The 14966-nt window shown below is 34.5% G+C and overlaps 1 protein-coding gene across 1 annotated transcript; it reads right to left on the bottom strand.

Moving 5' to 3' along the window:
• Positions 1-2598: 2598 nt before the first annotated feature.
• Positions 2599-13004, bottom strand: LOC124835066 (putative inactive purple acid phosphatase 27). Its single transcript, XM_088104925.1, has 12 exons — positions 12566-13004; positions 12140-12231; positions 11882-11951; positions 11662-11784; positions 11460-11552; positions 11051-11180; positions 10163-10244; positions 9938-10070; positions 8949-9154; positions 8730-8855; positions 8001-8310; positions 2599-3182 (listed from the first exon to the last, which is right to left on the bottom strand). Exons 1-12 carry the CDS (start codon positions 12767-12769, stop codon positions 2877-2879), a joined length of 1875 nt encoding a protein of 624 aa, XP_087961051.1. The 5' UTR covers positions 12770-13004; the 3' UTR covers positions 2599-2876.
• Positions 13005-14966: the final 1962 nt, after the last annotated feature.

Raw genomic sequence — 14966 nt, 5'->3', positions numbered from 1 at the left:
AAGTTCTAAACCTTTATATAAAAGTACTAATCCCTTAGATATTCAAACATAAGATTTGCATTAAGAAAAAATGTTTAGAATGATCAAGAGCCTTGGTCTATGTCTAGAGCCAAACCTCTTGGTTGTTTGATGTCTAGGTTCCAAAACATTTTTCAATGATAAGATACCACCAAAATAACAAAGATATTTCATTATATAAGTGAATAAAAAGAATCAAACACATAAAATATGAAATATATTTTATTGCATAGAAAGAACTACAAAGAGTTTAGATACATTACATGCAACTCCAAACTCCAATGAAATGGAGTTTAGCTACTCCTCTATATTCTAAAACACAAAAATGGATTTGATGATAAAAAAGATGAAGGAAAATAGAATTCTTGAGTCCTACAAGTGCTTCAACCTGCATCTTGAGCTTCAACCACGTTTCCATGTCCAAAAAACTTTTTTTCTTTAACTCTCCATACTCCAATATATCCATTATATAAGGAAGATAGTCTCACCTAATCGAGTCATGAACCTTTTCATAATCCACCTTAACCAGAACACACTTTTTCTTCTTGCTTCTTGCCTCTTCTATTACTTCATTTCCCATTAAACACTATCCAGCAGTCCTCTACCCTCCAAGAAAACATATTGTTTGGATTGAGTCATATCACCGAAGACATCTTTATTCCATCCCTTTGAATCTTGTTTCAGACTTCTTAGTTTCTTCTTGAAAGCCACCATACCATACCCATCCACTATGTAGCTTTTCCATAATCTTTTTACTAATTCCTCAAACCCATAACATCAATAGTTCTAAAAGGCTTTCGTCCCCAATCAACAATTGTATTTTTTTTTTTATCACAAAGCACAATTATCTGACCCAACTCTGTCAAGCACATACGATTTGCTCCCATGCCGTTGTTCAAATCACTCTCTAGAGACCAAAATTCTAACTAACCTGCTTTTAGCAGTTCCATTTGATCTATACAATGTGTATTTTCGTCCGACTAGATCGACAACATTCTCAATTAACTCAAAAAAACCCTGTCATTTCTCTCCTACTGCTTCCGACCTTATTCACATAACAAAATTTATTATTATATGATATCTAATTGCCTAAAAACTGCTTTTAATGTAAACAAATATTTGTTGCTTTTGAGATCAAATATTTTATTTAAAATTTAAAATTTATTGTTATCTGAGCATATTTTAATACAGGAATTATGAATTTGGATGTCTTAAGAAATAGAAGAAAACGTATAAAATTTTGATATTAAGGGATTGATAAAAGAAGTAAATAATTCAAAAGAAAAATTATACCAGAAAATCTTTTAAGTAAAATGCCTTTCAAAAATTAACATAATAAGACCAACATTGAAAATAAGCTTGAAAGTTTGGTTTAATGAAATAAAAGTATTTGGTAAATATCTTTTCTAATTTAAAATGTTGACTTTAACCGTGTCAAATGAGATACTGAAGTGATGATATGAGTAGCCGACTCCGACTCAATTTATTGCGATAAAGTTTTGTTGTTATGGATAACATTATCATGACTTGAAATAATACCAAATCTTGTAACTAATTATTATTTTTCTATTTACTTTCAGTGTTTTAGTAGAAGTTCTCATCCACCGTCGTTTATTTATTATATATTTCTTTTATGAAATTCTTCCTTTAATATTACTTTATTTGTAATCTTATAAATACATCTTCACACTAAAATGATAAAAGTTTAACTAAGTGAACCTAAAAATTATAATTGCATAAACTATATTCTTTTCCATATAATTAAATTATATTTTATATAGAAATCATATAAATATGCATATAATGCACTTAATCGGTGATTTTAATCGTTTATAACTAACTAGTTTATAGCTTAGCTTATAAAAAATAAACTTGCTTAATAAACAAGCTCATTTTATATTAACAGTTTCTTTATAGGAATTTTATGTTTACTAGTTATTTGAATAATTAATCATATCTATTATTTCTAATTAAATAAGTTAATTTAGCTTCCAATAAAAAAATTAATTTCGAGGTTTCAACCGTTGTACTAAACATTTTTAATGTAGATAAAAACAAGGTTTAATCATCTCGGACATCCCTATTTCTGTAGGATTTTCTCAAATAGGTCATCGTGTTGTAAATGCTCTCGATTAGGTCCCTTATTGTAAAAAATTGAATCAATTTAGACCTCGTCGTTAGTTCCGTACTAACACTGTTAAATGAGGTGACACGTGTCTTCAGTTTGTGATTTTTTTTGAATTTTTTAATTATTTTTTATTTATTTTTAATTTTTTTTAAAATGCCACGTGTTAAACTCATATTGTGCCACGTGACAATGACACTGTGACATGACACTGACAGTGCCACGTGTCATTGTCAGGCCACATGTCATTGCATTAGTCTACTGTGTCTCAATTTGATCTCTGTATTTTTATTTTGTCTTTTAAAAATTAAATAATTTTTGTCCCTCCTCAAATTCAAACAAAATTTAAATTGTATATAAATCTTAACAAATATTTTTATTAAAATTGATATTTTTATTAAATATTTTTAACAAGATTAAATTTAATTATATTTATATTTACTTAATCATATAAATAGACCTCTTAAAACTTCTAACAATAATAAAAATATAAATACAAAAACACTAATTCTTTTTTACTTTTTAGAAACTTTCTTCAACACTATTTTTCACTCAGAATTTCGATGTTCTTCTCACCAAGATTGCTTGTACTTCCACTGTACTTCACTTCATATATTTATAGAGGAGTTTCCCCTTGACAGTTCGTAAAGTTGAAAGCAAAAACATAAGAAAATGTTATGACTTAATTTTACAGAAAGAAAAAGCATTAGAACTTGCATGTGTGTAAAGCATTTCAAGTTACTGAAGTGGTTGCTTCGCAGCCATCATGCACACAGGCTAAGACATCTTTGTAATCCCTTGAAACTGTGAAAGAATCGTAGACCTTTCCATCACTGCTTTTCTTGTATTCAAAGAGGAGAGATGAATGATTGAATGCTGTCAACTTTACAAACCCAAAGTCATAGTCTCTGTAAAGACTCCACTTTGGGGTTACTTCACTGAAATCTGACAAGTGGCTTCCTGCACCTCCAGCAACAACATGAATCGTTCCATTCACAACACCAGAATACTGAGACCTTTCATCATTCACACATTGATTCTGCATATGGGTTTTGTTCATGACAGTAGTAACAGCAGTTAAATTATATTGGATATATAATTCAAGTTGTTAGTTATAAGCCAGTTAGTTTTTTCTGTTACTCTTTTTCAGTTAGTTTCCTTTGTATAAAAACACTATTCTTTCTTTCTCTTAATACTACTGCATATTTTCTGTCTCTCAGTTCTCAATACTTCTACGCTACTATTCTGTTTCTGTTTCTATTAGTGGTATCAGTTAGCCTAGGTTCTTGAAATAGAGACGTAAGGTATTTTGAGTACTTGGTTCAGTGCGGCTAACCAAGAAGTGAGTAAAGAAGAAGTTTCTTTTAAAGCAGAAAGTAAGCGTTGATGGCAGATTTTTCCACGACGAATCTTCCTATTCTAACCGAAAAGAATTGGAGTCGATGGAGCACGCAAATGCGGGTGTTGTTTCGGGTACAAGGAGTTAGCAGCGTGATAGAAGGGGTGGAGTCTGCAACTGAGTTCTGTGGTACAGAAGATCAGAAGGCAGAGATTAGTAAGAAGGATGATAAGGCTCTGCTGATTATTCATCAGTGTGTAGATGATACACACTTCGAGAAGATCCAAAACGCGAAAACGGCGAGGGAGGCTTGGAATATTTTGGTACGTTGTCATGCCGGTGGACAGAAAATCAAGAAAGTACGGCTACAAACTTTGCGGAGGCAGTACGAATTATTGCAAATGGAAGATGGCGATAAGGTCAGTGACTACTTCAACAAAGTTTTAACAATTACAAACCAAATGAAGAGCTGTGGGGAAGAGCTTAGTGATGTGTTGATTATGGAGAAAGTAATGCGATCATTACCTCGGAGGTTTGATTTCATTGTTGTTGCGATTGAAGAATCTAAAGATCTTGAAAAGATAAAAATCGAAGAGTTGCAGAGTTCTTTGGAAGCTCACGAGATGAGGCTTCTTGATAGAGATCCTGTCAGGGCTGATGATCAGGCTTTAAAGGTGCAGCATGTTAAAGGTGATGGGAAGAAGAAGTTCAAGACTTGGAAAGGTAAATCCAATGTTCCAGGTAAATGGAAGAATGATAATTTTGCACAAGGTAGATGGAAGAATGATAATTCTGTACAAAGGAAGTGGAAGAATGATGGAGTTGAAGAACAAGAGGAAAGAAGTGATTCTGCAGAAAGCATAGGAAGAGACAGATATTATAAGAAGAAAGACAGAAGAAATATAGAGTGTTTTACGTGCCATAAATTGGGACATTTCTCCTATGAGTGTTATTTCAACAAAGGTAGACAATGTAAGAAAGATCAAAGCAAGCAAGCTCATTTTGTAAAAGACGAGTCTGACACAGAGCCATTAATTCTTATGGTCACAACTTCTTCAGAAAGCGTTGCTATGGCAAATCAAACAAACAAATTATGGTATCTGGATTCAGGATGTTCAAACCACATGACATACAATAGAGAGTGGCTTATCAATTTCAACGAAGGAAAGAAAAGCAAGGTCAGAGTTGCTGATGATAGTACATTGCAGGTTGAAGGGATAGGAAACATTATCATAAAACAGAAGAATGGACTGAAGGCTACGATAGAAAATGTTCTTTTTGTCCCAGAGATGAAATGTAATTTGCTTAGTCTGGGTCAACTGGTTGAGAAAGGTTTCACCGTGACGATGGGAAATCAAGGAAAAGTGGAAGTGTTTGATAAAAATAAAAGGTTAGTCCTGGAAAGCAAGATTTCTAAGAATCGTACCTTCAAGGTTCATATGGATATAATTGAGAATCTGCAGTGTTTATCTACTATAAAAGTGGATGAAAATTGGAAATGGCATCTGAGATTCGGACATCTGAATTTCAGAGATCTGCAATTGTTAAGCAAAAAGACAATAGTTTCTGGTTTACCAGATATATCTATACCCCAAAGAGCTTGTGAATCATGCATCATAGGAAAGCAAACGAGAAAACCTTTCAAAACACACTTGAAGATGAGGTCTAAAGAACGTCTGGAAGTAATTCATTCAGATGTATGTGGTCCACTTGAGATATCAACCATAGCTGGTAATCGATATTTTGTTACATTTGTAGATGAATATAGTCGTATGATATGGGTATACTTCATAAGATTGAAAAGTGATGTTCTAGAAGTTTTCAAGCGGTTCAAAAATCGTGTTGAAAAAGAAATTGATAAGCAGATAAAGTTGATCAGGACAGATGGTGGAGGTGAGTATACATCGCGTGAATTTGATGAGTTTTGTCAGGCACATGGAATAGTACACGAGATTATAGCCCCTTATACACCACAACATAATGGTTTGGCCGAAAGAAGAAATCGAACAATAATGAATATGGCCAGGTGCTTGCTTAGAGAGAAGGGCGTACCGCGTGAATTGTGGGGAGAAGCAGTGGCAACATCTGTGTACGTTCTGAACAGGTGTCCTACAAAGAAGTTGACAGACAACGTCCCACATGCAATTTGGTCAGGTATTGTACCCTCTGTTAAACATTTTAAGATTTTCGGATCGTTGGCTTTTTGTCATGTTGCAGAGCAGAAGAGAACGAAGCTGGATGACAAAGGAGAGGCAATGGTGTTCGTGGGTTATCATTCTACTGGAGCGTACAAACTGTTTGATCCGATCAGGAAGAAGGTGATCATCAGCAGAGATGTATTGATTCTCGAAGATGAAAATTGGGACTGGGAATGCAATCAAACCAGTATGAAGAAATCAAGAGCAGCAGTACAAATACCTATGCAGATCGAAGAAAAGGTGGATACTCCGATAGCCACTGGAAATACTGGAAGCAACAACAATAATGCAGAGGTTTCAACGAGACCGAGAAGACAAGTGGTAAGACCTTCTCGGTTTACAGAATATGAAATGTATTCTGATGCTGGAGTGGATGAAGAAGGTGATATAATTCACCTAGCTTTGATGGCCGGAAGTGAACCGTTGAATGTTGATGATGCTTTATCACAACCACTCTGGAAGGAAGCTATGTTGGAGGAGCTTAGATCGATCGAGAAGAATAAAACATGGAAGCTGGTCGATTTGCCACCAGAAAAAAAAATGCATTGGAGTTAAATGGGTTTTCAAAACTAAGCTTAACCCAGATGGTACTATCTCAAAATACAAGGCTAGGCTGGTGGCAAGAGGATTTCTACAGCAACAAGGAGTCGATTTCAAGGAAGTTTACGCACCTGTTGCAAGGTTAGAAACTATTCGTTTAGTTGTTGCTATTGCATGTGCTAAGAATTGGTCTTTGTTTGCTCTTGATGTTAAGTCTGCATTTTTGCATGGCTTGTTGGAGGAGGAAGTATATGTACAGCAGCCTCCAGGGTTTATCAAAGAGAAGAGGCATCAAGTGTATAAGCTATTCAAAGCACTTTATGGACTGAAGCAAGCGCCCAGGGCATGGAACAGAAGGATTGATGATTTCTTTATCAGCTATGGACTTGAGAGATGTGTTGTTGAACATAGCCTGTATGTGAAGAAGAGTGGTGATGATATACTGATCGTATGTTTGTATGTTGATGATCTGCTGGTAACGGGTTCCAGTCTACATTGGATTGAAGAATTCAAGCAGAGGATGGAAGCAGAATTCGAGATGACAGATCTTGGGAGGCTTAGCTACTTTCTGGGAATGGAATTTACGCACACAGCTGGAGGCTTAGTGATGCACCAAACAAAATACGTGAAGGATTTGTTGGAGAAATTTAAGATGACTGAGTGTAACACTACCAGGAATCCAGTTGAGGTTAATGCCAAGTTAAAATCTGATATAAACGAAGAAAGTGTGGATGAGACAGCTTATAAGCAACTCATTGGTTCTTTGCGGTATCTATGTAATAGCAGGCCAGATCTGATGTATGGTGTTGGTTTGTTAAGCCGATTCATGAGCAATCCAAAGAAGAACCATTTGATTGCTGCTAAGCGTGTTCTAAGGTATGTTAAAGGAACAGCTAGGTTTGGTATTTTGTTTCCATACGGGGTGAAGAAGGATGAGTTGGAATTAGTTGGTTACACTGACTCAGATTTTGGTGGAGATCAAATTGAGAGAAAAAGCACGTCAGGGAATATATTTTTCATGAACACAGCACCTATATCATGGAGTTCTAAGAAGCAAACCATTGTTGCTCTATCAAGTTGTGAAGCAGAATATGTTGCTGGCTGTCATGCAGTATGTCAGGGTGTGTGGTTGAACGAAATTCTAAGAGATTTAAAGGTGCAAAGTGAAAAACCATTCATGCTACAGATGGATAACACATCTGCTATGAGTTTGGCCAAGAATCCTGTGAGCCACGGAAGAAGCAAACACATTGATGTGAAGTTTCATTTCTTACGTGATATGGTGAATAAAGGCAAAGTGGAGTTGGTTTACTGCAAAACTGAATCACAACTGGCTGATTTATTCACTAAAGCACTCAAACATGACAGATTTGAATATCTCAGATCTGGAATAGGTGTATTAGCTCTAAGTGACTTGAATTAAGGAGGTGTATTGGATATATAATTCAAGTTGTTAGTTATAAGCCAGTTAGTTTTTTCTGTTACTCTTTTTCAGTTAGTTTCCTTTGTATAAAAACACTATTCTTTCTTTCTCTTAATACTACTGCATATTTTCTGTCTCTCAGTTCTCAATACTTCTACGCTACTATTCTGTTTCTGTTTCTATTAAATTATACAAAATCAATGAATCAACCATCCATTACCATTTCAATAATTTGATGAGGCTATAAAAGCAAACCATGAAAAGCATACAATGAAAGTAACAAATCATTAACTTTTCAACTGTGCAAGTTAGTTTGGATTTAAATAAAGTCATGACATATTAGGCTATTATCTTTACCTGATATATGGGGCATGTCCTTTCGTAGTTATGGACATGACCATAAAATGCAATATCTACTTTATATTTCTGCCAGAGTTTCTGCAAACTTTCCCTTCCCATGGGTTCTTCAAATGAGCCCTCCATGGCATACCAAGTATTAGAAGAATATCCAAGCACACGATGAGCCACAAAAATCAACCAGGGTTGTTTTTGTCTGTCTACTGTTGCAAGGCAATGCTCAATGAATTTGTATTGTTCTGTTCCTTCTCTCCAATCATGTTCACTGTCAGCTATGCAAAAGTGAAACATGCCATAATCCGTCGCGTACCTAGATATTCAGAATCTCATTTTTTATATATATCAAACACGAAAAATAATTACAATTCATCCTTAGAATCACAGACTACACTCTTTTGTATATAACTCAGTTGTTCACTTTAGAATATCAGAAGTAAAACATTCCTAGTCATGAGTCATTTTATGAAAACCTCTCTCACCGACTTTAAATTAATTCAACTCGACCTCCTCGGTAACATAAGACTTATTCATCTAAAACATAATTAAATTTAGTAGTGATATGTGCAACATCATTCTTATAATATCCATAAAAGTTCACATTGATGCGTTTCAATTAGCTTATAGTGCAATTAAAATAGCTTTGCAATCAGTATAGTTCTAACAGAGCTTTTGATAAAAGAAGAAGATTTTCCCTAAAATTTGATTTGTTTTTCATGGAACTGAGTGTACCAAAAGTTTGCTCTGTTGTCTGCTGGAACAAAAAACATGTTCTGGGCCAAAACTCCACATTCGCCACCTGAATCTGTAGTGTCATAAAAGGATCCTGTGTTGGGCCAATCACGTTCGTGATTACCACTGCAGGATTATCAGACAATTCTAGTTCAATATATGAGTAACACATGAATCTAATTTACTTGCAAATACAAGTTGTGGACAACAAGACAAAACCTGGCAATCATGTAAGGTACTGTTGATGCAATTGGCTCCACTTGAGCAGTGAATTGGTCCCACTGCGAGATGTATCCGTTTGCATAAGTTATATCTCCTATGTGGAAAACAATGTCAATATTTTCTAAATCCTTGATGAGCTGGTCAGTGGTGTTAAGCGAACCAGGTTGATAGGCATTATACTCATTTGAACCATCACGCTCGGCCTGAAACAAAATGAAAGAAAATCCAATGCTTTTATCGGTAATTATTCTCAACACTCACCTTGCAACTTTATCATTTTAACATGATCATTTAGCCATTCATTAGCCAGAAATTTACATGAATTCCAAATTTTCAATTCCATGGTTACATTACTTAGCATAACATAATTGACTTGTGTTGAGTCCTCCAAGGAAAGAAGGCCCACTCCTCTACCCCACAAAACAAAAAAAGAAGGAAATTTAGCATAGAAGGCAACATGGGAAATCAAGCCACTGAAGTTACTTGGGCAAAAGTCAATAAATGATGGCAGCATTGAAAGAAGCGCTGGAATAGATCAATCAATTGCAGAGGAAATTGAAAAATAGTGCTTCAACAGAAAACAAGGGTCAGTAAAAGAAACAATTGGGACCAAATGGAGACATCTCAGATCGACAAGAAAGCAACTAATGACTTTATTTACTAAAAAGGCTTATTACTATTTAACCTATGTAATTCTAAACTGACACCGTCTTGAACTTTAAAAGTGACTCAAATCCTATAAAATCAGTTTGTAAGATGATATATGTATCCATTTATAGTCAATGTATGACTTCTAACAATGATCAAATAAGAAAAGATGGTTGGGTTATTTTTCTTGATAAATCCATCAAAGGTAAATATGCTTACCTTGTTCATAATGCGCCTAAAGATTGCACTTGGTTAGAGCAGACTTAGTTCTTCCTCTTAAAAGACAGTTTTTAGAGTATTCTTTTTTATATACATTTTATTTTGAAAATTAACATTACCTTTCCCATGTCACCAAATATGATAACACGTTGCAGTGAGTCCTGTCCAGGATAAGGTGATGACTTAAATGAATATTTCTTGCTCCAAATATAAGAACCGTTAGACAGTAGATGCCCTAATCGATAGGTATACCTGAAGCGATATATAAATTTTAAAAAATTTCAGAACAAATCTTTCTAGTTCCTCATTGTGTTATTAAAAGAAATGGATATCTGAATGCATACACTAAGTTTGGCCAAAGGTTTTTTAGAAAACTTGTATGTATGAAACCAGGGTCACGCCAGCCAACAGTTCGTGCAGGTGAACCTGCAAGTGAGAATAACCAAAGAACCACATTATGATGCTATACGGAAAGCCTAAGAAGATCCATTTTCAAAAGAATAAAATGCAGCAATCTGGATATGAGTTTCCAACATATAACGACAAAATTAACATTTAATTGCTTCCAGTTGCAGAAGAATTACAACTCTTTTGGTAGTAAGCTTTTGGTGATGTGATGAAATGTAGCAAATTGTACAGAAATCATGAAAAGTGAGATTTGATGGCTATTGAAACAGGAAAATCATTACTGGTTACGGACTTAAGCTTACCGAAAAATACTTCTATTTAAACTTAGATTTTCAGTTCTTTGTTTCTTACCCTCCCACCCTCCATTTGACATGATGCTACTCTAGTATAATTTTCAGAAACAGAAGCTTGTTCTCCTTAGTGTGTTTTCAAGATACCTTATGATGAGCATTATAGAAGGGGCAGTAGAGAATAAACCATCAGATTTCAGTTTATTCAGTTTCAAAACCCATGTTTTGCATGGTCAAGGTTCAAAGTGAAAAAACAAGCTAATTTTAATAAAAATGCAGATAAAGAAAGAATAACAAAACAGGGTGGAAATGTTTGACACGATGCTGCATAAGTCAACCTCTGGACAGTTTTTGTATAACTAGATTATAGATTAATGCTCATGATGGCTCCTAGTAAGGGTTTAGACAATATACATAATGCTAAGCAAAAAATCATTTTGCATCTAGGTTTCTGAAAAATATTAACTAAATCAGACCAGCATGGAGTAGTACAAAAAGGGTTGTGCGATGGCATTACGACCAAATAAACCATACCACACATGCTGTTACGACCAAATGTCAATGTTCCGGCAGGAGATTGCACTTGTGTTTTACCCTCAGAACCCCACTCAACAAACGGTATAGCTTCATTTATGTGATATCCACTAGTCCAGGTAACTGTCATCTGCATAAGACAGGCGAATAATTCTGAAATCATTTCGTTGTCGTAATAGTGTTTCCAGAGTGCGAAAGAAGAAAATAATCAATTCCTATTTCCATAATGTCATGTCAAATTATCAATTTTAATGAGATCATTCATCATTCGAGGGTTATGCTCAAAATCTATTAAATCTATACATGTTTCGTTAGGATACTTGCTAGTTTTGTGCTTCATTTCGTATATAGGAATTGTAACACTGACGCAAAGCCAAAATAGGAGAAATCATATGAAGGATAAACTTACTTCATCCCAAGACTTCCCCTGAGCAAGTCGTGGATATAGAGGCACCTTAGGATTGACAAATGATATGAAATTGGAAACTGCCACAAGCTTAGGCTGCATTGTTCAATCAGATGACTCCAAGTCAGCCAAAAAATCATATACATTTAGTAAGAATGGGAGGGAGATAACAGATATAAGAACAGCTGAAAGGGTCTGTAAGCACATTTAATAGTCCTCCTGAAAATAGAGCAAAGGAGAAATCTGCACGTTGATTGATCAACTGGAACTTCAAAGAACCTTTTCCTGTCTTTGTATAGTGTGAGTTGGAGTAATTCAGAAACTTGAACTGGTACAAAGTTTCAAACAAACAACATGAGAAATGCATCACTTACAAAATAAATCCAACCTGCATTTTAATTCAATCATAGATCTATGACACATACCTTAATTGGGGCTGAGCATATGTACGGAATCTCTTCTCTGGGATCACTCACAGGTGGACATGTTGATGAACTGTCATAAGAAAATAAGACTCTCTTTTAGTTCTTCTAACAACAATTATAAGCACAGGCTTTTGACATAACTAGATTTGAAATTTTCAATTATTGAGGAACAGTGCTTGGTAAAGTTCAGAGTTGAGTTCCAACTTCTATGCGATATTCAAATATAAAGTTCATCAAGAGAAGATGTGTAGTTATTACTTGAGCTTTGCAGGAGAGAAAACTCCAACCCAATCATCTGCAGATGGTTCTGGGTAATCAATATCTACTGTCACCAATTGGGTATCCTCACCCTGAAATCGTACACATCAAATTACAAATGAGCAAACTTAAAGACAGCAGAAATTAAATGGTTGGAAATTTCACATTCAACCAAACTAAACGGACTTTTTATCTGTCATGTTATGATAATGAGATTTTTATAAAAACAAAAAAGGTATTCACAACCTATGCTACACTTGTTGACCTTCCTCTTTCTTGCATTCACTTTCAAATGTTCAGTGAAATTTAATACAAATTGTATTTATCGTGATTTTATAACTTCGAACAAAATTGAACCAATAAAAAAAGTTGTATTCTTGACGGTTCTCTTGCTAAATTAAATAAGTTTAAGGAAAATGTTGGTACCTTCGTACCGAGAAGCGACGGTGTGGCAGTGATGGAAGCGGCAGAATGGAGAGACACAACAGCTTTATGAATGGCAATCTTGGAGAGTGGTTGGTCCCCGAAGCCATGAATATGAGCAAAACAAAAAACGATGTTGAAGTTCAACAACCACGCCACCACCGCTACCGTATTCATGTTAAGGAACCCTTCTGCCCTCATCTTCATGTGCTATAATCTGTTATGGCAAATTCAGGAAGAGATCGAATAAATAAATTATATTCTGTTTGGATAACAGAATCTTCCACTTTGACTTTCTTCTATTTTTGTGTTTGGTTTACTAAATCTAACATGCTTTGGCAGTAGAAAGAGTAAGAACTTGATGGTGTCATTATTGCAGCATAAAGTCTACGAGGACGGAAGACCCGAAGAGATGATGTGAATTGAACGTTAATTTCTTCCAACACCGTTTTCAGTCAACAAATTATCACCAGTAACATGTTTGTTTTTTTCTTAATCCAATTATTGTGCTGAATCTCCGTCACGGACATTGTTATGCTCAAAATATTCCATGAATTGTAAATATTTGATGGATTTTATGAAACATGACTTCAAACTAAATAAAAAATTGAACATTTTACAATAAATTTATGAGTTTTTATTTTCTTATTTTATTTGACGTAGATTTTAAACTTATTCTTAAATTTCTCGACGATATTTATCTCTATTTAGCTTCGCTATTTTTTTGTTAAAACTATAGTTTGTAACATCATGTAATGGAGATTCCTAAGTTCACGTAAAAAAATGAGATTAAACTTATATATATATATATATATATATATATATATATATATATATTAAAAGTATATTTATACATGATAGAGTCTGCAATATTAAACATTTAAAAGTCTACTGTTTATTTTATAATTATTAAAAGTTAATATATATTTTCAGATATAAAATTTCAAAATTCAATTAGTAATACTTGAAAGGCTTATTCTGATTGACTAATATACATAATCAAAACGAGTATTAGAGATTTTGAATTTTGAGTTACACATGAAATATGAATAGAATTGTGATTATATGGTTTGAATTTATAAATATTATCAATATCAAGAAAAAAATAGTGGCATTTTCTTAATGAATTTGGACATTTTAATATTAGGCTTCTCAAATGAATTAGGTGTATGAACTACAGCTTTGACTATTAGTATAATGTGTGCCTATACTTGGACTAGCAACACTACAGACATTTACATTTAGTTTGATGTGTTGAATTCATGCATAGAAACTTGATTTATTCGAAAAAATAGTAATGTTTTTTTGACATTTGAGGAAGATGTGGGCACAGAATAAGAAATTTGGAAATCTTACAAGGTAACGTTTATTTTTTCCACCACCTGTTAGTCAACGTACACGATACTTAGCCTGAAAGAGAACGAATAGTTGTACTATGTTCCAATCTTTTCGAATAATTGCACCATGTTTCAGTCTTTTCCACCAAATGAGATCATTACTAAAATGAGATGAATAATAATATAAATTGTTGTTACCTTGAGTGTGAAATTGTGGATAGATGAGAAAGAATAATATAAGTTGTTGCTATCTGAATTTTGAACGTGACACTAGTGCAGAAAGAAGAAAGAACTTTAAACGTATGTTATTTTGAGCTTTTAAAATCTGATTTCTGTTTGACGTCTATATGGGTGACGTTAATGAGACGTCATACCCTTTAAGTTAGACGTCAAACCCTTTAGGTCAAACGTCTCTATAGACGTCATATAGGTCAGACGTCTATATAGACGTCGGACCTATATTGGTCGGACGTCTATATAGACGTCGGACCTATATTGGTCGGACATCTACATAGACATCGGACCTATATTGGTCAGACGTCTACATAGACATCGGACCTATATTGGTCAGACGTCTACATAGACGTCCGATCCATACATATTAGACATCTATGAGGTTGCTCCTGACTCATGGTGATTCTAGTTTACAACTTTATATTTTAGTTGAAGAGAATGTATTGTACATTTTTTTTTATTGGATGGTTTTAAAAACGTAGGGGAGGGAATTTGAGGAGTACAATACGCAAGAAATCGCCACCAAAGAACGCTTTCCAAGGACACGAGAATAATTGCACCAAAATCCAACGAAAATGCATTTTAATCGGTTCAAATGAAAGATAATGCATCAAAGAGTGATGTAATCGGAGTAAAATTAATTTAAAACGGTGCAAAAGTGAGAAAGCGAACCTGAAAAGCGTAACCCGTAGAGAGAAAAAGCGACGAAGATGATGAACAATGAGTGCGCGTAACAGTTGTCTCGCGTTCACGGTGTTCTAATTACGTCGGATCCCCCAATTAAAAAACGTCTAAAGGGCTTTAGAAGTCGGAGTGGCGCGATCAGACGTCTA

The sequence above is a fragment of the Vigna umbellata genome, chromosome 1 (genome assembly GCF_029865625.1).
Source record: "Vigna umbellata cultivar VRB3 chromosome 1, Vumbellata_1.0, whole genome shotgun sequence".
NCBI lineage: Eukaryota > Viridiplantae > Streptophyta > Magnoliopsida > Fabales > Fabaceae > Vigna > Vigna umbellata.
Note: the sequence above shows the minus strand (reverse complement) of the source record. Positions and strands in the feature narration are given on the sequence as shown.